Raw genomic sequence first — 27,514 nt, 5'->3', positions numbered from 1 at the left:
AATTTAGCTTCCCAGGCAGCCTCATCTCTCCAGAGTTTCTCTCAAAGCCTCTAAAGTTTGAGTTTCCTTGAACTAAGATTAAAAAGGCCTCTTGGAACTGCTACCCTCTGATTATCTGTATGCTGTGAAATCACCTTCACAGAAGCAGATGCTGCACAGTGCTAGCCTTCCAATGCTCTGTGTGTGTGCGTGTGTGAGAGAGACAGAGAGATCAAGATCAGTCTTTACACTCCCCTTTATCTCATTAGAATCCTGGATTTCCAGGAATTGAAGGCCAAGAGGTCATCTAGCCTGTTCCCAGCAGACATCACCAAGGTCATCAAAGATACATGGCTTCACTGACAGAAACTTATCAGCTACCAAAACCACCCCCAAGAGATGCTGCAAACACTTTCACTAAACTCTTGGGAGTATTTTCTTCTCCTCTAACTTCAGGAAGGTATTTGAAATATTCTAGCCCAGACAGAGAAAGACAGACTCCCCTCCCAAGTATTCAAACAAAGTTCTTTCATCATTTCAATGACCCCGTCCACTAGAATCAGCACCATCCAGGCTGACAGCATCAGGTACCCTCCACCCATCAGCTCACCACGGAGCTAGAGGAAAAGAGCCACAGACCTGGAAACCCAGCCAAGGCCTTATTACTACCCAGCAAGTGGAAAGATTCTGTTCACTTGCCTGTTACATGTGGGGTTGAACCAGATAGACACTGAAGCCCCTTGTAATAGAAGGTCATCAAACCATCATTAGGTGCCAAAGCCTGTGATACGTGCTTTGTCTACTTTAAGGTATTTAAAAGTCACGAGATTCTTATGGGAGAAGTACAATCATGCCCATTTCACAGATGAGGGTATTGAGGCAACGATCATGCCCAGAGTCCCCCAGCAAAAAAAAGAACTGGGTCCAGATTCTCCACCATTCTTATCCACCTCTCAAGTCCCCACTTTCTCTACCGTAACACCATATGCCCTTATATGTACAGCTGTGTATTTCTGAGGGGGTCTTGGTTTTCACTGTGACTGCTATTGGAAATCAGAGACTTCATCTAGTTTACCCAAAATTCTGGTGATGGCTGAATATGTTCCAGTGTGTGTTTGGTTGTCGTTGATGATGGTATTTGTGTTGATGCTGCTTCTCCTCTCAAGCCCCCACTCCCTGTCCCCCTGAGTCCCTGGAGGGGATCAGTCACCCTAGAGCAGCCCTGCCCTCACCTGGAAAGGGCTCCTTGAGGAAGTGGCCATTGATGGTCTGGTTGGCTGTGCCCAGGGGGTTCTTGGCGATGAGGGTATAGTTGCCGTTGTTGTAGTGGGTGGGCTTGTTGAAGAGCAGGCAGCCCTCGGAGACCTCGCCCTCCTGGTAGTACTCCACGTGGATGATCTTGGACTCACGCAGCGGCTGCCCATTGTGCAGCCAGTGCAGTGTGGGCGGCGGGTTGCCGCGCACCACGAACTCGATGCAATGTTCCAGGCGCAGCTCAGGCTCCTCCAGACTCACCACGCGCGGGGGGTCTGCCGGGGAAAGGCCAGCTGACGCCCAGAACACAGAGCCTCCGGTGTCCCAGAACAGCCTTCCAGGAGCTGGGGTGGGCAACCCAATTCTTCCCCACCCCGCTTTAAAAACACCTGAGGGAATCAGAGGTTTCCCCCCCAACACCACCCCCAAAGAGGGGAAGAGATGTCTGTATTGACTCAAGCTTCCTGGATCCACTATAGCTGGAGGGTTCCCTCTCATGACCTTTTAGAGGTTTAGCAAAAGGCAGACTTGGGCCAACTTAGGAGTAAAGTCAGAGCTGAGTTGGAGGTACATCATCTCCTGAGGGACAGGGACATCCTTTCTGGGGTTACTAGCCAAGGACTGACTTGATTTGCTCAGTCCTGTCCCACAGGAGTCTTTCTGCCCCTCCTGGTGGACCAGGCCCATTGAAGCAGCTCTGCCCGGCCCCAGCCTCCTATGCTGAGATCCCCAGGGTCCCAGCCACCCCCCACAAGGGCATCCGCTCACAGTGGACAGTGAGGGCGACGCTGGCATTGCTCATGCCCACCACGTTCTCTGCAATGCACGTGAGGGTGAAGCCATTGTCCTCACTCGTCACATTTACCAGCGTCAGGTTGATGGCATGTACATTGGTCCAGTTCAGATTTGTCTAAAAACCCAATAAGAAAAACAATAATCATGTGTATAAAATAAGCTGCAGGGATGTATTGTACAACATGGAGAATAGAGCTAATATTTTATAATAACTAAAAAAATGTTTAAGACTGTACATTTTAAGTTATGTATACTTTACCACAATAAAAATTTAGGAAAAGAAAAAAGAAAAACTAGATGACGGTACGAAAAAAAAGACAACAATCAAACAGTTTCTACAAGGGCGGCTCCCCAACCTAACCCCCAAACACCTTTAGGAATCAAAAGGAAAGCTGAGCAGTAGGTGAAGGAGGCCTTGCTGGTGAAGGCACATTGACCAAGAGCCAAGCTCTCTACAGTCAAAAGCTCAGGTAACACTCACACTTATCCCATGAGATGAATGGTAGCATTATACCCATTTCACAGATGAGGAAAGTAAGGTACAGAGATGTTTATAGCATGTTCAAGATCAAGTTGGCTAGAAAATGTTGCAGCTGGGTGGAACCCAAGTCTATGTGCTTCTTCCTATAGAAATAGGACCACAAACTTCCCCTCTTCTTCTTCCTTATTCTCATGTCTCTTGCTTCTATTCATGATTTTAGCTCATTAAGACTAAGAGGTGATAGGTCTCAAGCCTCGGACGCCTACCTGGTGGGTGTTGATGGACTGCAGTCCGGTGACTATCCAGTCCACGTCGGGCAGGGGCGATCCAGAGCCATTGCAAGTGATGACAGCATTGTCACCCTCCCGTACAGTCAGGTTGGCATGGCTCACGCTGATCTCAGGCAGGTCTGGGAGGGAGGACAAGGTGGGTGAAAAAAATAGGCAAATACTTGCTACCAAAACTTTGTCCATGGGGGCAATGGGGGCACCGCTTGCTTTGTCCAATAATGACTCCACAAAACCTGCCTGACCTCTCAGAAGTCCCCCAGGTCCCAGAAGCTTCACACCACCTCCCAAGCAGATGGTAGAACTCAAGATTTAAGCCCATGCAGTTGGACGTGGTGGTTGGGGAGCGGGGATTGGTGAGGAGGACAGTTGCTGAAGGAATGCAGCTCTAACAATGACATCAAATGACATCTTCCACTTTGGGCACTGGTTCTCAAAACTTTGGTCCGCTTCAGACTCCCATGGGGATCTTGCTAGAAATTCAGATTTCCAAACTCATCCCCAGATATTCTGATCTCTTAAGTCTGTGGATGGACCCAGATATCTGCTTCTCTAAAAGTACCTTAGATGCTCCTGATACAGGAGATCCAGAGACCACACCTGGACATAACACTCCTTCAGGTTTGCTTAACAGGGAACTGACAGAGAGAAAGGACGCTGGTCTAATGACAAAGAGCACACTTAACCCCTTTCTGCATCCCTGGAACCAACCTTCCCACGGCTGGCTCATGAAGGGACAAGAATGAGCAAGGAGGTAAGAGGGGAGCCAGATCTGCACCCAATGCAGAGTTCAAGGCTGGGAGGGCAGTGGGGAAGGAAGGCCCTGGCTATCCCGGCTGATGTGCAGCACCATCCCTGGTGTCTGAGGGAGGCCCGCGTGGAGCCAGCTGGGACTGGGCAGCTCACTCACCGCACTGGCTGATGTTCATGCGGAAAAGTGGGAGCTGGGAGCCGTCGGCACTGATGCAGTAGAGGTTCTGGCTGTTCAGCTTGGCCTCCCCCTGCTCCTGCCACAGCTGCATCCAGCGGATGTCACAGCTGCAGTTGAAGAAGTTCTGCTCCAACCTCCTGTGGGCAAGAAGTGAGGGAAGGGAACCCCTGAACCGAAGGTGGCCCAGCTCCCTCCCAGGGCTGTGAGGCTATGCATGGGCCCCCACCTGCTCCTCAGGGACTAAGGAGAGAAGGGTTTAGCAGGGTCTCCAAAGAAGTAAAAAATACTTATAGAAGTCCATGAATTTATTTAGTTTTTAAACAAATAAACTCATTCCAAAAAAATCCACTCCACTGAACTTACCTGCCAAAGAGACCTTTAAAATACATCGGCTTGGGAAGCTCCTCTTCTCAAAACCCTCCAGTGGCCTCCCAACTCTTTGAAAGTCAAAGTCAAAGGCCTACGGGATCTATACCACCCTCTGTCACCTCTCTGACTTCATCGCCTGCCTCACCCTCTCCTCCTCTTCTTCAGCCACTCTGACCTTGCTGTGTGTCGAGTTTACCAGGATGACCTGCATGCTCCTGCCTCAGGGCCTTTGCACTTGTTGTCCTTTCTGCCTACAGAGTTTGGTCTCAGAACATATCTGCTAGATCAACTCCCGCCCTTCATGAAGGAATCATATAGCCTTCTCTGACCACTTCTATAGGAAAGCTACCACCAACCCCTGCCCTCACACTGCCCAGTCCCTTGCCTATTTTCTTCTTTCTGGTATTTGTCACTGCCCAGCATCACTTTAAATACTTATTTGCTTCCTTGGAAGTTTGGGGCTGGCAGATGCAAATTAGTACATATAGAACGGAAAAACAAAATAAATCTAAAAATTAAAAAATAAATATTTGCTTGCTTGTTTATTATCTGTCTCCCCAAATAAAAATTAAGTTCCATCAAAGTCAGAGACATTGTCTATTAGGTTCATTGATATATCCCCAGTACCTATAACAGAGCCTGGCATATAAATACCTGTTGAATGAATAAAAGGAGGGAGGAAGGAAGGAAGGAAGGGAGGGAGGAAGGGAGGGAGGGAGGGAGGGAGGAAGGGAGGGAGGGAGGGAAGAGGAAGAAAGAAGCTATTCTCCCTGGGGAGAAGGTGATTCACTGTTTCCAATATCTGCTCAAAGCCTATCTTGGGACCAGCTTTATTCCTTCATAAATTCAACAAAATCCTTAATAAGCACCTCATTTATGTCTGGCTGTGGGCTGAGGGCTGCTGAAACAGAAATGAATAATCAGTCCCTGTTTTCCAGGAGCACTCATCTTGGTAAAGAAGACTGTCTGATAGAGGAAGAGTCAAGTTCAAGGCCTTCCTTCTCCACTCATTTTCCTTGGGACTTAGAGGGAGTCACCCCCCCCCCAGAGGGAGTTATCTCCTTAGGAGGACAATTGAAGGGCATAAGCTGATGTGAAACTCTTAAAGTCAAGGGCACCTGATAAATCTGAATGCCAGGATCACTCAGGGGAACATGATTCTCTTTCTGGACCAGTAAGGGGATGACTCTATTGGTGCCCAGAGGGAGGGCCACTTGGGTAACTGCACTAAGACCCAGGATATTTTTGACAACTGGCAAATTCCAAAGTAGTGAAGCACACATCAGCATTAACCAGCTTTCAGAAAAAAGTGAGGCCCCTGGAAGGGAGGAATCAGTGCTTTCTAGCCAACAGGACAGCACAGGTAGAATGTGCAAACACCCCTGTATGATATCCTCTTAGTCTAAAAGTGCCCATGACTTTGCTCTGCACACCACACTCTTTCAGCAAAGGAGACAAGACCTAACCTTCATCAAGCATTTGCCTCTCACAGCTGCACTCAGAGCCAGCCAGTCTCTCGTCCTCATACACAAGAGGGACCTCCTCCTACGTTTGGAGAAGTCAAGTCACATGCTCAAGGTCCCTCAGCTGGTATGTGACAAAGCAGGGCTTCAAAGCTTAGCCTGTTGGGCTCCAAAATTCATGCACTTTCCCTGCCATCTATCACGTGCAAGGCATAGCTAGATGGGAGATTCTAGGAGGAGTAAGCAGGATCCCTGAACTTTGGAAGCTCGTGGAGGGAAAGACTAGGGGAAGAGTTAGAGGGATGATGCAGGCTGGATTGTGGAAACAGGAAAGAAAGCTTGTGCTACAGCAGGAGCACCGGGAAATAAAGCTGGAAGGGCAAGTGGAAGCCAGATGGTGGAGGACATTCACTGCCACATCAGGAAGCTTGAAATGCATCCAGGAGGCAGTGGGAACCACCGAGGCCCTTGCAGTTGGAGAATGAAGTGAACAAAACTGTAAGAAGAGTAATCCAGCAATGCTGAACAGGATCAACCAGAGAGGAGGACAGCCGGAGACTGGGACCCCAGTTAGGATGTCTGATAAACACAGGGTCACCGTGTACAGTGCTGAAGTTCATGCATGTCTCAATGCACCCAGCCAAAGGGATGAATAGGGGATGAAATCCAGCCTGCATACCCTTGACCAGACCCGGTACCTGGCACGGGGCTCTATCCACCCAGAAGACGCATCTTTTCTCATTCACATATAGGTACCATATAGGCTGGCAGGCTCCAGGTCAATGTTCTCCAACTTTCTGGTCTCAGCACTCCTTTTCACTCTTAAAGATGACTGAGGGTCTCAAAGAACTTTTAGGTGGATTATATCTATCACGATTTACCATGTTAGAAATTAAAACTGAGAAAAATTTAAAACACAAGAATGCATTAGCACAAACTCCATCAAGCATCAGAGGAATGATGGTAACGTATGTCACGTGGCTTCTGGAAAACTCCACTGCCCATGGGAATGAAAAAGGCAAGTAATGTCTCAGGGTTATTATGAAAATAGATTTAACTTCTTGGTCTCCCTGTAAGGGTCTTGGGGATCCTCATGGGACCCTGGACCACCGTGAGAGAACGGCTGCCTAGTTACTAAGAGCCTGGAGTAGAGAGGTAAAAACTGGGGAGAGGGAAGGGAAAGATGGAGCAAACATCGTAAAGGAAGACAAGGTGGTATTTGGCGCTTCCTTGGAGGTAGAAGAAAGAGTAAAAGATGACCCCAAGGTTTTAAGCTCCAGGGGACAGGAAGTCAATGGAAGACAGAAGTATCTTTGGTTGAAAACAGAAGAGAAAAACCAATGGAAAGGAAGAGGGGAAACATATTAGGAATCGGGTCAGGGCAGGGCTGGGGGTGAGGAGGGAAAGGTAAGGTCCTAGAGCAGGAAAGTGACGGATGAGGTCCAGGACCCTTGGAGGGGTTTGCCCTGGGTCAAGGCAGATGCTTCTGCAGCTGAGAAATGAGGGAGAGGAGAGAGAAAAGGTAGACAGGAGAAAATGAGAGAGAAGTCATAAAAATAATTGGATAATAACGTTTGTATTGCATTTACTCTGTGCCCAGCACTATGCTGAAGGCCTTACAGGTCTCACGCCCTCTGACCCTCACAACAAGGAGGAAGCAGAGGAAGGGAACGTCTGAAGGCTTCCTTAGGAAACACAGGAGGTCAAATTCCCTGCCCAGCATTTCTGGGGAAAGGGAGTGGAGCAGTGGTTGGGAGTCACGCAGTAGGGGCTGTGAGGAGAGGCCTGGCAGCCCTGCTGGAAGGATACTGAGGGTCCAGATGCCAGAACACATGCACACTGAACCAGGTCAGCCTGATTTGTCCCAGTTGCTTACTTGACAAGATGTGGTCATTCATTATTAAGTAGCTGTAAAAATACAAATTACCCACCTGGGTGGAAAATACTAGACAAGTGAGAGTCTTAGCCAGGCTGCTTCAAGCCACATGTGCTTTATTCAGTTCTGCCTCTTGTCTGAGCCCTGCACTACTGCGTATCCCAACATCTCAGGGGTCCCTCAGAAAGGTGGACGGTGCCACAGCGTCCTGAGGCTGGCAGGGGAATCCAGTGAGATATGTGGGGTGTGTCTTAGACCCTGCCAGGCATGGGCACGCTAAAAGCTTGTTTGTTTCCCTCCGTCTTTTTCCTCCAGAAGGCATGCACCATGAGACCTGGTCCTTTCCTCCAACCCAGGGTCTCCTGGAAACTGCAGAAGAACTTTGAGTTCTTCCCCCCATCCCTCTGGACTCTCCTCCTGGACAACAAGACATACATAAGGCAGAAAGCATTTTCAGTCTCAGAACAGATGACGTGGGCATCTCACCGAGCAAATCCACTATCGTCTTCATGTCCTGACAAGAGGGGTCAAACAGTGAGGTGGACCAGAAGCAAAGAAGGGCAAGTCCTGGGTCTAAATGATGCTGTCCATTCTCCCATCAAATCAGGTCTGGAGCAGAGGGGTCTTCAGCCAGGGCTTCAGGGGCAGACTCAAGGAGCCTAAAGCAAGCCTTCCCCTGCTCCATCAATAATGCAGGCGGCCCCATGAATAATACAACAGCAGCTGCTTCACAGCAAAGATTATCAACACCCAGCCCTTTCCTCAAGATGGCCCAGGGCCTAATTGTAGGGCCCTTGGGGCTTCCCACAGATTAACTCAGCCCCATCCGAGTTTGTGCACAAAGACACTTTGCTGAACAGCCAAGACCAAGACTGAGTGTTTAAAAAACACTGATTCCGCGCTAGTCGTCACTCTGGTTTTCTTCCCTCCTCAGCATCAGTGCTGCCAGTGGCAATCCATGTCCAGGTAGTGAAATATGGGGAAGGGACCCAAATCTGTTGTCACAGAAGAAAACATGCCCAAAGGGCACCCTGGAGATGCCAACAGTCCTGTGGTTAAAAAAAATATCCAAACAGAAGATCTGAGTTGAGCCAGTTGTGTCACCTTGGGCAACTATAGTAGATTGAATAGTGTCTCCCCCGCCCCCCAAAATACATCAAAGTCCTAAGCCCCAGTAGCTGTGAATGTGACCTTATTTGGAAATAGAGTCTTTGCAGATATAATCAAGTTAAGGATCATGGATGAGATCATTCTGGATTACGGTGGGCCCGAAATCCAATGACTGGTATCCGTATAAGAGAAAAGAGGGAAAAATCAAAGACAAAGAGGCAGGGAAGATGGCCATGTGAAGATGGAGGCAGAGACCGAAGTGGTGCTGCCACAAGCCAAGCAACACCAGGAGCCACCAGAAGCTGGGAAAGGCAAGGAAGGATTCTCCCTAGAGCCTTGGAAGAGTGTGTAGTCATCCTGACACCTTGATTTTGGACTTCTGGCCTCCAGAAGAGTGAGAGAATCACTTTCTATTGTTTGAAGCCCCCAGATTTGTGGGAATATGTTAAGGCAGCCCTAGGAAATGAATACAGCAAGTATTCATTCAGCCTGAATTCTCCAAGGCTCTGTTCTAATGTCTGTAAAATGGGGGTAATTGTGCTCAATCTGCCTTCTTCACTGTTACTATGAGGATTAGTGATAATATATGTTAAGGTGCTTTGTGAAGTAAAAGGGGCTATAAAGAGGCCCCAAATTATTATTATAATACCAGTATTATTAACATGATTGTTGAGTGATTTTGCGAGCCGTGGCAAGTGGTCAGGGCCAGGACTGGGGGAAGGAAAGTGACAGGATCAGCACAAACCCATCCCCAAAACTGAGTTAATATTTTACCAAGTCGATTAAATCTGTAAATTATACCAGAGGTAATTATCACTTTGCTTTAAGAAAATGAAATATTCCAATCTATTTTAATCATGTCTGCTCCATGCGTGCGGGGTATTAAGAGAAGCCTGTTCGAGATACACTAATGGTCCTTAGGGTATTTCTGGAGGGTTTCTGTGCTGTGAATTTATATCCTTTGGTGCCTCTTGCCTTTGCCTAAATGGTATCATGGGATTCAGAATCCAAGCTTCTTTTCTTTCCAATTCATTCTTTACCTCTAAGTCAATCTCTTTGATTCTTGCTCAGCTTTCTGGACAGACTGTTGCCATCTTCTCGGTAAAGGGAAAACACCATCTTGCCATAAACAGAAACTTCGGAGAGCACTGGGCAACACCAACTCAAATTTCTCCAAACCCGTGCCATTGAAAGAGTGCTGGCTACTCAGGAGGCAGTCTTGAAAGATGCTTCCGGTTCCATCAGTAAGAGAAAAACACAGCCTGGACAGGTGAGAGGCGGGCCAGATGCCCGGCCAAGACCACACTCTTCATCTCACAAAAGTAAATGAGAAATGAGTGAAGGAAGTCTCTGGCACACAGCAAGGGCTCTGAGATGATAACTTGTTTGGATTTTTTCCCCCTTTGATTCCTCTGAGAAGAGCTGCCATCTTGAGTTCTGGCAGAAGGGGACGCATAGCATGAGGGCTATGGTGCTGAGTTGGGTAAGGAAAGAGCTGGTCTTTGAAAACAATAGACCTGGATGGTGGCAATGCTAATAATCACAATACTAATTCCCATTTACTTGCCATATAATGTTGGACCAGTTATTTCACTTGGCCAAGCCTCCAATCCCTCATTTGTCAAACTGGGTTTAAGCATACCTCCTCTGTGGGATTGTCCCAGGGGTGAGACAGTACATCGTATATATTAGATACTCAATATACACCTCTTTTTTCTCCTTCTCTGCTACTGGAAAAGTTGTAGACACTCAGCCCTTCTGATGGGGAATCCCAACAGCATTAGTTCTTCTGTCAAGGATCAGAGGAGGGGCTGCTTGGGGCAGGCAGAGATCCTCAGTGATGGAATAAAACATGCTAAGAAATTGTTGAATGCCCTAGCTTTCTCCTTCTGTTCCTGCAGAAGGTCGCTCAAAGCCTCACACTTCTGCCCTTGTGATCTTTTGGCTGCCACAGCTCACAGAGCCATCTCCCTCTGGCCTCTCTCCTCTAGGGCCAAAATTCTTTCTTCCTGGAAATTCCCGACCCATGCCCACACCCCAGCCCACAGGCTCCACTGGGCAGACCCTGGCAGTCTAGATGGCTCATGGCAGATGGCACCATGTGGACTAATCAGGAAGTCAGACAAGAAAATATGACCCACTCTTCCATTTGCCAGGAACTGGGATTGTTTGGATTTTAATCACAGCCACAGCTAAGAGCCAACACGTGGCCTCTCCAGCCAAAAGATAAATTTTCCACTCTCAACATTCAATTCTTCCTCAAAAAAATAGACCCTTACCAGGGTGACTGCTCCTTAGAGGGGGGGCTTCTTTATTTTCCAACATAATTTTTTACTTATTTAACAATATGACAGAAATAAAATACTCCGTGGACATGGTGGCTCTCACACACTGACTCACCCTGGAGGGAACGTCTTCATTCCCCCATAAGTCACATCCAGCTCACTGGTGTATTGATTCACAGGCAAAGATGAATGCAGAATCCCATGATCCTCTGGGAGAAATCTGACATTTTCTTTAAATATATATCCACAGAACAACTGTTTCTAAAACTCCACGAAACAGGTCACCGGGGCAGCACGCCATCGATTTCGCAGCCAATGATTTTTTTAGAAGGAGCACTGAACATTTTCGCAATAATTCAGCCAACAGTAGAGCCGGATGTCCCCTGGAGAGATGCTATCCCTGGCCTCCCACAGATGAAGGGTCAGGGGTCCCAGGAGAACTGGATAAAAGACTCCAATTAGCTCCTTTAGGGCAGGGTCCCTGGTCAGTTTTAGAGCAATGTAAGGAATAACTGCAATTGTGCCTTTTTATTGAAAATTACTGTAGAACAGATCCTTGGATTGAAAACAGATTGAGAAAGTTGGGAGATGGCAAAGCATAGTGGTCAAGATCTTGAGTCCACGTGCTACCATTTAGTTAATGGGTGACCTTAACCAAGATACTAAACCTTGCTAAGTACCCCAGTGTCCCCAAATTTGAAGTGACAGTAGCCATTCCAACCTGATAGCATTGTTATAAGGATTAAATAACCTCCGTAACTCGACAGATTACTTGGCACACTGCCTGGCCCGGAGTAAGATCTCAGAAATCAGTGTTAGTGGTGATCAAAGCAGTCATGTTAATTTACCTCTAACATCTTTTCCACCTACAAAGAAGGGAATGAACACAATGCATCAAGTGTAACAGTTTGACACTGAGATATCTGTGACATTGTCCACTTTTCCAGTTTTTATTTTTTTTTATAAAAAAATAAGTACATATGCACCTTTTTCCAAGCTCAGGTAGGAGTTTTATAAAAAAATAAGTACATATGCACCTTTTTCCAAGCTCAGGTAGGAGTTTTTATTGGAGTACAGCTGGATGGCAGCCATGTATGACTAAAGAACTCTGATCACTAGAGCTATTGTGCTCATAGCAGAGGAGAAGCCTGGTGGGAGGGGCAAAATCCTAAAGCAGGAAAGCAACCCACAACAGTCTTGTCCTAAACTCTCCAACACTGTCAGAGACCATCTCTGTACTTCCCATCCCTGGAATGGCATTTTTAAGCATCATGTAGGCACTTGGGTCCATGAGGATGAGTAGGGTATGTACAAGACTGTCATGAGATGTAAACATTCCCCTTCCTGACCAACTGGGTCAGAAAAGGTAAGGTTATGACGCATCCTTGAACTCAGGTCTTACCAGGTGGAGGGAGAACAAGTTGAAAGGCCAACAGTATGGGCGGGGATCCAAGGCCATTCACTGCCTCTTGGTAAAGGATAGAAAGCAATCTGCATTCAGTGAATTTGGATCTGAGTCATCAAGTAAAAGGGAAGACACATGAGCAGTGTCCCTGGAACCCTGACTCCCTAACTCTATCCATGCCTCAATTCCTTTTCAATTTATTCCTTGATTTGTCCCCTCAACATAATATGCCATCCTTCATGCACAGAGATGACCCTGATGACTCACACATCAACATGACTTATTTTTTCCAGCAGTGGTCATGAGTTTTCATTCATCCATCCAATGTGTGTTTGTGCAAAATGGCTGGCTGGGGTAGGAGTACATTGATCAGCCTCAGAATGCAGCAAATCTAAGCAGTCCACAAGCAGACTGAATAAATATATGGGCTTAGTCCCTCCAGGATGTCCATACTCAAGCCAAGTAGGCTGACAGAAGATCACGAGAAGTGGAAAATACATGCAATCTGAAATCAAAGGCCTGGGTTCAAGTCCTGGTTCTGCCAGTCCCTAGAAATGTGATCTTCGTTGTGTTTCACATGCCTTTCTGGAGCTCAGAACCCTCACCTGAAAGTGTAGAGATACCTTTTATACGGGAGGTATAATAATACCTACCTCCCATGACATGTGATGATAAATCAAAGGCCATGTAAATGAAAGCACACCTAATAATCTATTTATATATTGAAAATGTTATTATAACTTGATAAATTATCTTTATTATTATAAATATATATAAATATAAATGTTATTACTAACTACCAACAGATCACAAAACTAGGTCCTGCTAAGAGATGAGATTCCTATCTTCTGAAATATACTGCACCCAGAAGGAGCATCAGAAATCAAGGGATAGGGTGGCTCACTCTCACTGAACATGGTACACCCACATAATCCAACCCAAGGAGCCCCTTCAGGTGTACTCCCAGCTTCAGGTGGCTCCACCCAACCTTTGACCATCACTCCACCGACTGGGACAGTCTTCAAAACTGAACTTACAATTCCCGAAGACTCAGCGTCTGGAAGAGCTGCCATGAGAGTGTGGTGAGCCGGTTACTTGACAGGTTTCTGCAAGATTGACAAATAAAGAGGAAATTAAAGGAGAATCTGGCATGTCATGCTCTCCGTAGTAAGCGTGGTCATCTCATGGGAGCCAGGCTTTGTTGTTCTTCTCCACTGCTCCCTTCGGCTAACAGTACATCTGACAGTTAGTCGAGGCTACAGATCAAGTCTGGAGAGGATGCTGAGACCTTTTAAAAGGCAAGGTTTTACAAATCAAATGAAATAAATAAATAAATAAATATTTCTTGGTCATTCTCCCATATGCTCTCACCACAATAAAATTTTCGAGAGCCTTTTTAAATCCACCCTTCTACAGGAGGACAGAGAACTCTCAGAGTATAAGGTATACAAACCAGAAAGCATTCTTTTTTTTAAGTAGAGTTGTTTTACAATGTTGTGTTTATTTCTGCTGTACAGCAAAGTGATTCAGTTATACATATATATATATATTCTTTTTCATATTCTTCTCCATTATGGTTTATTATAGGATACTGAATATAGTTCCCTGTGCTATACAGTAGGACCTTGTTGCTTATCTATTTTATATATAGTAGTTTGTATCTGCTAACCCCAAGCTCTTAATTTATCCCTCCCCCTTTTTTTTTAGCTACTGAGGTATAACTGACTTATCAAAAAAGCTGTACATATTTAATGTATATGTCTTGATGAGTTTGAAGATAATATACATTCGTGAAATGGTTGCCATAAACAGTGCCATAAACTTAACTGGCATCTCTAAAAGTTTCTTCCCTCTCTATTTTTTTTTTTTTTGGTGATAACAATATTTGACGGAAGACATACCCTCTTCCCAAATTTTTAAGTGTACAATACAGTATTGTTAACTATGCACTACTCTGTACTAGAGATATCTAGGACTCCTTCACCTTGCATAAGTGAAACTATTGTGCCCTGTTACCAACAAACATTCTTTTTTTAAAAAATAGGTTTATTTATTTATTTTTGGCTACGTCGGGTCTTCATTGCTGCACGTGGGCTTTCTGTAGTAGTGGCAAGCAGGGGCTACTCTTCGTTGCAGTATGTGGGCTTCTCATTGTGGTGGCTTCTCTTGTTGCAGAGCATGGGCTCTAGGCGTGTGGGCTCAGTAGCTGTGGCTCACAGGCTTTGTTGCTCTGCAGCATGTGGGATCTTCCCAGACCAGGGCTCAAACCCATGTCCCCCGCATTGGCAGGCAGGTTCTTAACCACTGAGCCACCAGAGAAGCCCTCAACAAACATTCTTAACATTCACACAAGTCGAAAATACTCCGCAGGTCACCTACAATTCCTTCAAGCCAGTCCCTCCCTCAGCAATCCTGTCCATCAATGATCAAGACATCAGCCTTTTTGTTCACACTTCTGTCCTCCTCCTAATGGCTTTTTTTTTTCATTAGGATGTACAGGGGAAAGGAATAGTCATTAGTCTTCTGAATAAAAGAAGAAACACACCCACGGTTATTACTTTGCCAGGCTCAACAAACAACTTTTTTTTTTTGTTTTTTTTGCAGTACGCGGGCCTCTCACTGTTGTGGCCTCTCGCGTTGCAGAGCACATGTTCTGGACGCGCAGGCCAGCGGCCATGGCTCACGGGCCTAGCCACTCCGCGGCATGTGGGATCTTCCCGGACCAGGGCACGAACCCGTGTCCCCTGCATCGGCAGGCAGACTCTCAACCACTGCGCCCAGGGAAGCCCCTCAACAAACAACTTTTGATGTGGTAACAGCCCTTCAAGGCAGCGATTGGAGACGGCTAGAGCTGAAGTGGCACCCCAGGAACCATGTACTTATCTAGTGATGAGAAAGGAGAGCGGTAAGAATTGCACTTAGGTAAATACCTATCCACATGCACACACGTGTGTATAAGCATGTGTGTATTTATGTCCATTAAACATGTAGGTAATAAACGCAAACACAGACTCCTGCTTATACCCATATGCATATGCTTACAGGTACACCTATATTTAGAGGACTTCTATAACAGATATTTGTTGAGAGCCGAATATAGGCTACACTAAGGAATGAGGGGGTGGATGACAGATAAGGTCCCTCTGGAGCTTATGTTCATGTTACAAATGAATAAGCAAAAGAAGTGTAGTTTGTGATGAGCAGAAGGAAGGGAATAAGCAAAGTGGGGTAAGTAACTGATGTGGGAGAGAGAGAGGGCTACGTCAGAAGATGCTTCCAGAAATACCCTCTGAGAAGGGGATGTCGGAGCTGAGAAGAGGAGTGAGAAGAGCCTAGCGCCAGGGAAGGTGTGTTCCAGGCAGTGGGAGCAGCAAGTGCGAAGGCCTGAGAGGGACAAGGGGGCCAGAAAAGGGCCCAGTGAGGAAGGAAGTAGAAGAGTGGTCTAGGATAAGCAGGAGAGGGGACCTGCCACACCCACCTTGCTGGCCAAGGTAACCCACCCGGATTTTACTTTAAGGAACAACGGGATGGCACTGGCTGGGTTTAAGTAGGGACGTGGCATCATCTAATTACCATTTTTTAAAATAGGAACCCAAGACTGGAAGTCATCAGAGCAATTAGGAGCTGCTGCAGTATTCCAGGCAAAAAGAGAGAATAGAGACAATTAAGCTGATGGAATTCAAGCTAGGTGGTGGAGGGAGAGCTGCCAGAACTTCCTATGGGATTGGATCGGGCAGAGGAGGGAGACTTGAGCAACCAGGAGAGTGGTGATGTCATTTAGTGAGCCGAGGAAGGCTGCAAAGGGGTCCCAACTGGGGGGCGGCGTGGGGATCAAGAGCCTCCCCCTTGCAGACACTAAGTTTGAGATGCCTGTTAGACGTCCAAAGAAGAGAGATGAGATAGCTTGTTGGATGCGTCGGTCTGGAGCTCAGGGGAGAAGTTCAGGCTGGGTGAGGTACAGAGAGTAGACACAGCTCATCAGAGGAGCAGATATTCAAACACAAGGACAAGCTATGGGATAGGGCTTCCCCTTCCCATCTGAGGCAGCTCTGCCTTTGGTGACAGCCCATGACTGTGTGGGGGAGAAAGACCCCATTCTTGGGGTGCAGGGGACTGGGGCGAAGGGAAGGTGTCCAGTAGGTATCACCCAAGTTTACTGTCCCACTCTCTCCCCAGTCCCCAGCACTCTCTCCTTTCAGAGTCCTTAAGCCCACAGCCCTTGCTAGGAGAGCCTCCCATAGCCCCATACTGTCACCCACTTCCTCTCTGCAGGACTGTAGAGCACTGGTGTGTGTGACAACACAGGCTCTCACTAAAAGCCTATAAACCTCAACTCATCCACATGCTCAGCTTCACAAAACCCCTAACCATGGCGCATCTTATTCCTACAAACGGCCTCCTTCCCCCACTGACCGGAAGGAAAAGGGTGACAGAAGAACTGCATGATGGCCACTTGAGGACACCCAGGCACCCAGCTCCCTGCAGAGCAACTCCTGCTTGGGAGGGAGGAGCAGGGGATCAGACACGTACGCCCAACAAAGGCGCTGACCTTACACCAGGAGCTGGAACTCGGGGTCAAGGATAACAGGCTTCACAGTACCACTCTATGTGTCTCCATTACCATGAGCCGCTATGATGTTTCAATAAAGGTGAGTACCTCATCCAGATAGAAGTCTTCTGTTTTGTTTTGCTTTTCTTGGTTTACTGTCTACGCACAACAGCATCAGGGGCAGGAGAAGTTAGACAAGGCCCAGGGGCCTTGAGCTCTCTGCCTGACTCCAGCGCAGCCTGGAACAAAGCCCCTGGTTCTGAAGCCGAGCAGCAGCTCCTGTGAGAGCCGGCGGCCAGGAACGCCAGACGCACTGAACCCTGGGAAACACGCCCCACCGCCGGCCCCGCCCCCGGCCGGAAGGAGGAGGCGGGGACACAGGAGTGGTCCCGGGGAAGTGGAAGCCTTGCCCAGCTCCGAGGGAGGAGCAGCCTAGGAGTGTGCCAGTAGTTCTTGGGGGGCCCAAGGCAGGGAGCGGGTTGCCAGCAATGTCCTTTCACAAAGGTCATGTTTTGCTACATTAGGCAGAAATGTCAAGAGAAAATTGGATTCTGAAAGAAAGAAAATAACAGGCATTCTGGGCAAATAAAGAATAAGAAATAGCATTATCTCCTTATTACAAGTTAGAGGGGAGAGGGGGCCTGGGACACCTGGTAAGGGGGAGGTGGGCTCCGGCTCTCTCAGGGGTGTCTCATCTGCAGCTTCTCCCCACCCTCCCCCCACCCACCAAGCCCCACCTGGAGGAGAAAGGGCCCCTCCGGATTCCTCTAGTTCTTTGGCCAGATGGAGCGGCCACAGCAACACTCGTGGGCTCTGTCCACGACTGCCCTCTTCCCTCCCTCCTCCCTGACGGTCCCAGTGGTGTACAGACCACCTTCTCCTTCTGCAGTCCAGATACTCTCCTTCTCTCACCCCCTCCTGCCCCCCTGCACCATCTCACAATCAACAGCTGCCATTCATCAAGGGCTTACCAAGCACCAGCTACTATGTTACCCACTTCTGCATTCATGATCTCATTTAATTTTTACAGCAACTCTACAAGACGGGTATTGCTATTATCTCCATGCAAAGATGAGGAAACGGGCTCAGAGGTGGCCAATGAAAGATGAACAGCTCTGAGTAGCCTTAACGTGAAGACTCCAACAACAGGCCACAAGAGGCATACCCAGGAACATTTGCAACCGACACACAGACATGTAAACGCCCAGGTACACATACTCACAACCCAGTGTGTGTCCCCAGAGACAGAGACGCTGTGCTGCACAAGTCCCAGGAGGAAAGCAGTGCGTACAATCTGGGCAACCGTACACAGCACCCTGCCAGAGACACACGATAGAAGCATCCAGCCACAGAGACAAACAAATAGACAAAAGACGAGAAAGGCAAACATATACCGCCAACAAGGCAAGCAGGGCACACCTCTGGCCATCCTGCCTTCAGAGGCATTTATAACTGCTCATGTGCCGGGCAGATGGGAAAGACGAGGCAGGGAGCCTTAACTGACTTAACACCCACTCAGAACTCACTTCCCCTGATTTTCCTTCTAGCTGATGCCTCACCTGAGTTCACCTGTCATCAGTTATTGATGAGCCAGTTTCCCCCCTCACCAGACAAAGGTTTAATTAAGAACCTCTGAGCCTCACCGCAGCCCTGAGCCTCCTCCCTTACGGATCCATTATCACTCGTCTCTGACTTGTGCTTGAGTCAATGGCCAGTTTCCAAGTCACCTGACTGTTGGAAGTAATTTGGTGAGCAAGATATTAAGAGATGATGCATCAAACACTTTCCCAAAATCAAGCTCCATGACCTTGCCCCTGTATCCCTTACCTGAGGCAACCAAACAAAACCGTTAATTTTGTCCTGAACTACTGGCTCGTTCACAGCCCAGACTCTGGGGCCCAGAGTAATGAACCATGGCAATGCAGCTACTGGGTCCTCTGGAAACAGGGAGCCAGACACACAGGTGGCCAAACTCTGAACCTGAGGAATAACAGGCTGAGATGGCCCCTCCTGCATTAGCCCTGTGGTGAACAAGGGGAAACTCAGGATGGGAAGCAGTCCTATGGCCCTCCTAAAGGGAGTGCCCAACTGCAGCAGGATGGGGCCCCACAATTGGGAAGGATGTCACCTTCTACCCTGGGAACCCTACCATCCAACAAGAGGGTCACTCGAGATGGACCCTGCAGCCAAGAGAAGCCGACCAGATGAATCCCTCTGTTGCCCCAAAACACACTGCATCCTTTGGGGCTGACAGTTGAGAAGGAGACACTGATTCCCATCCACAAAGTGAGCCTGAAGAAGGTACCATGGATTTCCCAGATTAAGGGTGTGGCTGACTTTGGAAGTACCTCCTCTTGTACCAACAGAGGCAGGCCCAGGGGCAGGCTGTGTCTTAGGACTTAAGTGTCTTAGAACACTGAGGAGTGTGTAAGGGATTGTTGGATGCAGGCGCCCTGTCATTCCTGTGCTATTAAGCCAGGCTGCCCCACCGGCACCATTCAGTCGGGCATCTCCCCTGTCCACACCACAGACCTTTGCTGGGTTGGCCCCGCTGCCACTCCTGGATGTTCACTCCACCTCTGTATCTCCTTAGTCCCTCTCACTTGGGTTTTATCTTCTGTTATGACGGGCTGGACTGTGTCTCCTCAAAATTCATATGTTGAAGTGTGAACTCTCAGGACCCCAGAATGTGACTGTATTTGGAGACAGAGCCTTTAAAGAGGTAATTAAGGTTAAAGGAGGCCATTGAAATGAACCCTAGTCCGAAATAACTGGTGTCCTTATAAGAAGAGATTAGGACACACAGACATGCACAGAGGAGATGATGTGAAGACACGAGGAAAAGTCAGCATCTATAAGCCAAGGTAAGAGGCCTCAGAAGGAACCAACCCTGCTGACACCTTGATCTTGGACTTCCAGCCTCCAAAACTGTGAAGAAATAATTTCTGTTGTTTAAGTCACCCAGTCTGCACTGTTTGTTATGGCAGCCCTAGCAAACTAGTATACCTGTCCTCAGCCCCTCTTTTGCCCCAAGGTCCTGACAGTTGGCTGCCCAACTGTGATTCCTGAAAGCCTCCAAAGTCATGATTTTCAGTCCCTCCCTCACTCTGCCTATGTCCCATCGCTCTAGGGAACGAGCTTCCCAATCAGGGTGCAGCCATGAAGATGCAACATGGCATCCATCCACTCAGTCAGCTCCCCGCTGGGCATACGCAAGTCTCCTGCTGCAAAAGATGGTTATGAGAGAACACAGAGACCCAAAGGTATGCTCAGCTGGCATCCTAATGGTGAATGCCATGGTCACTGACTTTTCCTAGAGGATTCACGCTGCTGCTTGCAGAAAGCACTATTCTAAGCACCATATGGGCTCAGAGCAGCAAGCATGGCTCCCCAGAGAACAACAAAGGTCCAGCCCCTCCTGCTTTCACAAGCTCCCATGGGGGCTGTGGCTTGCTGGCTGCCAACATCATGATGTAAATATGATTTCCTCCATCCACGAAGGCAGCATTAGAAAGATGCAATTCTTCCTTCCTGAAGACCCAACACCTCCTCAGCTGTCTGTCTCTCCCCTTCTAACTTTCCCCATGAAAGAACTCTCTCCTCGTTCTTCCTGAAGACAGCCAACTCCCTCCCCTGCCATGTCACGCCAAGATTCTTTTGAAATTTCTGAAGGACCTGGAAAAAAAAAAGTCAAGAAAGGAGAATTCTTTCATGCAGCACTGACCCCACAGAGAATTGCTAAAAAGGAACAAACCATGGAGATGGAGAAGGCTGACAGTCTCCTCCCTGCTTCTCCGAGAACCAGGGAACTTACACGTCATTATCTTGAACTTGGGACTTTGTGCATATCAGCCCAAACCGAAGATGCCTGCGGCCCCCCATGAGGAGCAGTTAGGGTGGCTGCCATCAACCTCCTCAGGTTGAACCAGTGGGAAGGAAGGAGGCTCCAGGCCATCTCTCCACCAAGGCCTGATGCCCACCCCCGAGGGGCCCCCCTGAGCCAGCCCCTTAAAATCCAGCGCCTGTGACAAGGTAGCAGGTGCTGCTGCCCTGTGTCCCTCTTGGAGGCCAAGAAGTATTTTTCTACATCATTGACATATTTGCTTTTCCCTCAATTAAATTGCTGTAAGAGGGGGTGTGGGTTAAAGCCATCTGAGCCATTTTTATTCAGCTAAATTACACTGGATGGCTCATTTAATGAACTTTAATGAAGCCAAAATGCTTTCTCTAATCAAATCTCGAGTGACGTGACTGGTGTCTTGACCTTAGATCAGGAGACTGCAGACAGCTTTTCCACAAGGCCCTGGGCTGAGCTAAACCAGGGTTTCCCAGAGAATGTTCCTAGGAATCTGAGATCTGCCGTATATTAATGGGTATTACAAGGGAAAAAGTTTCATGTTCCTTGAAAAATGTGGTGCTAAATAAAATTAAACAGGCTTATTTACTGCAGAATTTCTCAGAGCCTTTACTAAATGAAGGATCTGACCCATTGAATCTCTCAAGCTTATTGGCTCACAGAACCTCCTCCATGGAATTCTAGCAAAAATATCACCCCACATAATATACTTAGAGAAATGATCATGGTGATAAGAAGTATATATGTGGTCCTTATCCACGGTTCATAGCTCACAGCTCCCCAAACTCTTGGACTCTCTTGAAGGATAAGAACAACAGGAGCCCCTTTTCTTACCACACTCGGTGTCCTGTCCTCAGTTCCTAAAATTGCTTCAGAGGATAAAGTGACTTTCGGAAATCCCCTAAAGATGGGCGTCTGGTTGTCAGGGGAACCAACCATGAATAGAGAGTTGGGACCTTTCATTCCCACCCCTCGATTTACTTCGAGGGGAAAGGAAATCAATCACCAATGGACAATGATTTAATCAATTGTGCCTAGGCAATGAAGCCCCCATAAAGCCCCAGAAGGACAGGGGTTGGGGAACCAGAACACTTCCCTTCGCGTCAGGCCCCAAACTCCACGGGAACAGAGGCTCTTTTGTTCAAGACCTCACCCTTTGTATCTGTTCATCTGGTTGTTGATTTGTATCCTTTAATATCTTTGTAATACACCAGTAATCTAGTGAGTAAATGAGTTTCCTGAGTTCTGTGAGCCACTCTAGCAAATTGATCAAACCCAAGGAGGGGGTCATGGAACCTCTGATTTATAGCTGGTTGGTCAGAAGCCCAGGTGACAACCTGGAGCTGCGATTAGCACCTGTAGTAGAGGGTGGTCTTGTGGGACTGAGTCCTTAATCTGTGGAGTCTGATGCTATCTCTGGGTAGCTAATGTCAAAATTGAGTTGAATTGTGAGACACCCAGCTGGTGTCCCAGAACTGCTTGGTGGTGTGGGGAAAAAAAATCACGTTGGAATTGTGTGCAGATTCATTAATCGTTGGGTGCCAAGGTCAGCAAGCTATGGCCTGTGGGCCAGCACTCTGTTTTAGTAAATACAGTTTTATTATAAGACAGCCACGTCCAATTATTTACACGTTGTCTAAATCTATGGCCCAGGTGGAATAACAGTCCTCCAAAATGTCCACAGCCTCATCCCTAGAATCTGTGAATATGTCAACTTCTATGGCAAAAGGGACTTTGCAGATGTGATTAACAGTATGGATCTTGAGAGGAGGAAATTATCCTTAATTATCCTGTGGCCCCAAAGTAATCACAGGGGTCCTTAAACATGGGAAAGGGAGGCAGAGAGGTCAGAGAGAGATGAGACACAGAAGAAAGCACAGAGGCAAAGAGGGTCAAAAGCCAAGAAATGCACATGACCTCTAGCAGCTGGAAGATGCGATGCCACGGATTCTCCCCTGGAGCCTCCAGAAGGGAACCCAGCCCTGACAACACCTTGATTTTAGCCCAGTGAGACCCATGTGGAACCTCTAACCCACAGAGTGGAAGACATGCAATTTGTGTTTTTAAACCACAAAGTCTATGGTAATGTGTTACAGCAGCAATAGAAAACAAATACAAGTCACTTTTGCACTAAAGCAGCAGAGTTGAGCAGTTGTGACAGAGACCAAATGGCCCACAAAGCCTAAAATATTTAGTATGTGGCCCTTTATGAAAAGTATGCCAGTCCCTGAGCTAGACCAGCACTCGTCAATAACGCAAGCCACACATACTTTTTAAAATTTTCTAGGAGTCACATTTTAATAAGTGAAAAGAAAAAGGTGAAATTTGTTGTGTTCATATATTTTACTTAACCCAGTCTATACAAAATACCATCAGTTCATGTGATCAATATAAAAAATACTAATGAGCTATTTCATATTCTTTTTTCTTTTTTGTATTGTGTCTTTGAAATCCATGTGTATTTTACATTCACAGAACTTCTAGGTTTGGACTGGCTACATTTCAAGTGCTCCTTAGCCACAGGTGGCCAAGCCTACTCTATTGGAAGGTATAGGCCTAGAGCATCCATAAAAGCCAGGCATTGATGAGGTCCTCAGTGGAGAGGAGCAGCCAACAGGTGGAGAAATATAACTGTAAGTTCACCAAGGTCATCAGGTGTCTCTTCCCCAGATGCCAATCTGTCCCACAATCAAGCAGTCACATAGCTTGTTGTACGGAAAGAAATCACTCCAGTTGTCCTCAAGTCCACGGCAACCTCCCTGAGTGACTACCAGTGTCCTCTCGGGCTGGAGAAGCTCAGGACAGGAAGGGAAAGAGGGGACAGGACTTGCCACATGCTGGGGGGCAGGGGGGTGGAGAAGGATGCATGGGTGACCAGACTTGGGCACAGATTACTGGACTCTTAGAATGCCTGGCCCACCTAATCAGGTCCAGACTCTACGTTGAAGTTCAAATCTTTTCACACGATGACCTCAACTTCCTGTTCCCATATACTCTTTCACCACCCAAGTCCCTCCCCCATCCTTCATCCCCTCCCCATAAACAACCCTAAAGACCAACCACGAAAAAAAGGGTATCGCCCAGCGGGCTGCCTGTACCCTTGGAGCTTCCTGGCACTCCTCCCTCTCTCCTGGCACTGCCCCGTGCTTTTGACACCTTTCGTGTTCTTGCTCCCCAGCTTCAGGTACATTTAAGTGGTTCTCTACGTATGGCCAGTGCCATGCACTCTGAAACCTTTCTTCCCTCCTCCTTCTCTCACTGCATTCTTCCTGGGCCTTGAGCACAGCGCACGTCTCAGACTGCCAGCTTTGAATGGCAGCTGTACATGTGTCAGCCTCCCCCATCAGACTGCTTTTCTTGAAGGCAACCATTTCTTTTCAGTGTGATATCCTTGATAGCACCTGGAATCCAGTAAGTGAGTGCTCAGTAAATGTGCAGCAAGTTCACCCGAAAATTCCCACAAAACTTCTGCATCACATGGGTCTGGAGGCCGGTCCTACCACTGCCACTTCCATGCTCTGTGACCCTGGGTAAGCTCCTTAACCTCTCTGGGCCTCAGTCCTTGGAGTTGTGGTGAGGATTAAATGGGGTATGGCAAACAGGGTGCAGAAAGCAGGTGGTACAAGGCCTGGCCCTCAATGAACACAATCTATCATCATTCGTGGATGGCGTCTCTCCCCTTATCTGCTCATCTCCAGACACCAAAGCTGCAACAGGCCAAGCCCATTAAAACAAATACCAGAGGCCCAGGCAATGCCCCCTAATTCAACACTGACAAAATCTCAGTTCAACAAAATAATATGGAAACCCATTTTAATGAGAGAACAGGTAGCATCTCCTCCCCTGGAGACGTGCTGGTGTCTGTGCCCCTGCCCGTCACAGCCCACCCTTCACATGCTTGGGCAGAGCCCAAAGTTCCCACAGGTCCAGGGAAGAAGCAGCCCTCACCCCGAGGCCTGAGAGTCAGAGGTTTGGTCAGAGATCAACCTGCATCTGGATATCTGCCAGGCCGCAAACCCCAGAAAAGGCCTTAAAGTCAACTTTGTTCCTTCACTCACCTGCTTCATAACAGACCTTGAGTGTCACTGAGATTATTCTGGGGATTTTGTTCCCTGGGAGTTTCTTTTCAGACAAATTAACCAAAAGCTAATTGCCCTGAAGCACACGAGCTGTCTCTGAAGCCCCAGAAGGGCACAGCCCGGCAGACACAGGCGTTCCCAGCAGTGGCCACTCAGGGACAGAGTGAGCCAGCCTGGCTCGGGGAGCCTACCGCCCCAGGAGAAGCTCTGGAGCATGCAGGATGACGTGGTGATGGGACCAAAGCCTCACACTCATTTTTTACTCCAGAGCTGTCATGACAAGAGGAAAACAAAGATGCAGAGACCATCTGTGAGAGCATCCGTGGGAAAATCGAGAAACCACAGTGACGGTCTGCCGTCTGTATCTGCGGGTTCCGCATCCTCGAATTCAACCAACCGTGGATAGAATCCACGGTTGGTTGAATCAGTGGATGCGGAACCCGCACATACGGAGGGCAGACAGTACTACGCCATTTCAGATAAAGGACTTGAGCATCCTTGGATTTTGGTATCTGGTGGGGGTCCTGGAACCAATCCCCCCAGATGATACCAAAGGACGACCCTACTGACTAAAAGTGATGGGGGGACTATTGAGGGAGGAGGGAAACAGAGGTGAGCCTGGTGCAGGCCATACTCAGGCAACTGCCTAGGGTGCGGTCAGGGCCAGGGAAACCTGAGTCCAGGGAAGTCAGGTGGGGAGGGAGACGGGCAGGAGTGCCATGCTGCTCTTCAAGATACAGAAAGCATAATCCTGCTAATTACCTGTCTGCCAGGCCAGGCACCTGTCCTCATTCTGAGATCTACTCTTGGGATTCAAGGAAAATCTATGGCTCTCTTAAAAACAACAGAATTGTGAGCAGAAAGTTGCCTTGGGCCTTTTTATAAAGAAATCTGATTAGGCCGACATTGCATCCCAATCCTCCTTCAAGATGAGTGGTTGAAGAAACACAGGCCAGGTGTGGATTTGAGAACAGCATCACAGAGAGCTTCTCCAACTCTGGGTATCAGAATCACCCGGAGGCTTGTAAACCCGACAGCCAGGCTCCACCTCCCTCCGGAGTTTCTGATTCAGTAGGTCTGGCCTAGAATTTGCATTGCTAGGCAGTTCCCAGGGGATGCTGATGTTGTTGGTTTGGGAACCCTACTTCAAGAACCACAGATCTAGAGAAATCTAGTAAATGAGTTTACTTTGGTTCCTATCAAATCCTTCTGTCCTAAAAGGTTGCACGATCCTACATATATGAGAGAATAAAACAGTCATGTGTCCAGATGTAAAGAGGCACTCTGTCAGGAGTTAAGGCATTCCTACGAGGGCTCCTGGGAACAAATGTCATTATTCATAGCTAGGAAGGGGACTTAGCAATCCCCGCCTGAAACTTGGTGGAGGATCGCCAATGGGGAGGTGCCACCAGGAAGTCTGGAGAAGGGCTGTCACCACACTGGAAATTGACTAAAATGAACAGATTGGGCCCTGGCTGCCCAAAGTGCCTCCTGGATTTGCAGGATGAATCTGTCTGCTTCCCTCACCCCACCCCCCGGCCCCTCCTCAGCAGGATTTCTGAGTGTAGGATGCGGGGTTACCACCTGGAGACTGTTTTAGGGAAACCCGTGGTGGGGTCCCTCCAGGAAGGGGGCCCTTTGGAACTCCGTGTCTGGTGGGCCTGGAGGATGAAGGAGGGTTAGGAATCTGAGAAAGGGAGAGGCAGCGAGGGAAGTCCAGGCTGCCGTGGGGGAAACGGACCTGCGGAAAGGGAGCAGCGGAAGAGCGAGGGAGATAGTAAGACCAGAGCTCCAAACCGAGGAGTGTGATCAAGGCTGGGGCCAGGGAGCCTGGTGAGTGAAGGGGTCACCCAGGCAAGGGCAGAGAGGGTGGTGCTAGGCATGGAGACGGAGGAGGCACATGGCAACAGCGGGCTAGAACCACGCTCCGGGAGAAACGACGGCGCCCAGCCCTCCTGACGAAGGCCACACTCCTGGCTGCCCGGGGACGGGTCCCCACGAGAAGCCTGGAGAACAGTGTCATCAACTAGGGCCAAAAGGTTGACTGAGGCTTCTCTCTGGAGTAGCCAGGGCGGAACACAGCCGACTTTGCTGACAGTGGCCTGAGGGCTTTGGGTGCCTTTGAAACGGAGCAGCTCAGGCCTCCCTGTCCCTCCCCTTTCTCAGACCAGAGTCTGCAGGGATAAAGAGCCGTAGCTGGACGCTGCCTGCCTCCCTCCTGGCAGAGGCCAGGAGGACACATGAATGCCACTGGCGCTCGGGGCCTTCTCCTCCGCCCCGACTGGCCAGGAGGCTCAGACACGGAGATCATGTGAGGGACTGGGTAACAGATGAATTTTTAAAAGGAGTGCGTGGGCAGCTGATCTAGTGCAGGAAGAGCCCAGTCAGGCCGTGTGATGGAGAACCTAATCACATCCCCGCTGTACTGCTCTGCGAAGCCGCATCGTGCCGGGTAGGGAGAGATTTTCAAAGTGTGGTCCCCAACCAGCAGTACCAGCATCACCAGGGACTTGTTAGAAATGCACATTCTCAGGGCCCCCACCTCAGGCCTGCTGAGTCGGATGCTCTTGGGGTGGGCCCAGCATCCTGTGTTGTATCAAGCCCTCCAGGGAATGCTGACTCAGGCTTGCGTGTGAGAACCACCGGTGTAGTGATAAACAGCCCGGACTCTGGGGCCAGACAGACAGACTAGACGCTTGGCTCTGGTCCTCCTGAACTGCGTGACCCGCCCTGAAAAAGTGACTGAACCTCTCTGGGTCTCAGTCTCTGCATCCTAACCACAGAAGTCATAAGCA

The 27,514-nt window shown here is 48.4% G+C and overlaps 1 protein-coding gene across 6 annotated transcripts in view; it reads right to left on the bottom strand.

The window, feature by feature from the left end:
- NTRK3 (neurotrophic receptor tyrosine kinase 3) overlaps window positions 1-27,514 on the bottom strand; it is a gene marked incomplete at its 3' end in the record, with an annotated part of 369,901 nt that overhangs the window by 244,173 nt on the left and 98,214 nt on the right. For all 6 annotated transcript variants that reach the window (XM_082619630.1, XM_082619631.1, XM_082619632.1 and 3 more), the window contains exons 4-8: window positions 13,273-13,341; window positions 3,707-3,864; window positions 2,776-2,918; window positions 2,002-2,143; window positions 1,212-1,508 (exon numbers count right to left, since the gene is read on the bottom strand). In XM_082619630.1, the coding sequence (XP_082475756.1) occupies window positions 1,212-1,508; window positions 2,002-2,143; window positions 2,776-2,918; window positions 3,707-3,864; window positions 13,273-13,341 (809 nt within the window). The remainder of the gene's footprint in view (window positions 1-1,211; window positions 1,509-2,001; window positions 2,144-2,775; window positions 2,919-3,706; window positions 3,865-13,272; window positions 13,342-27,514) is intronic.

Source organism: Mesoplodon mirus (genome assembly GCF_964341445.2).
Source record: "Mesoplodon mirus genome assembly, chromosome: 4".
NCBI lineage: Eukaryota > Metazoa > Chordata > Mammalia > Artiodactyla > Ziphiidae > Mesoplodon > Mesoplodon mirus.
Note: the sequence above shows the minus strand (reverse complement) of the source record. Positions and strands in the feature narration are given on the sequence as shown.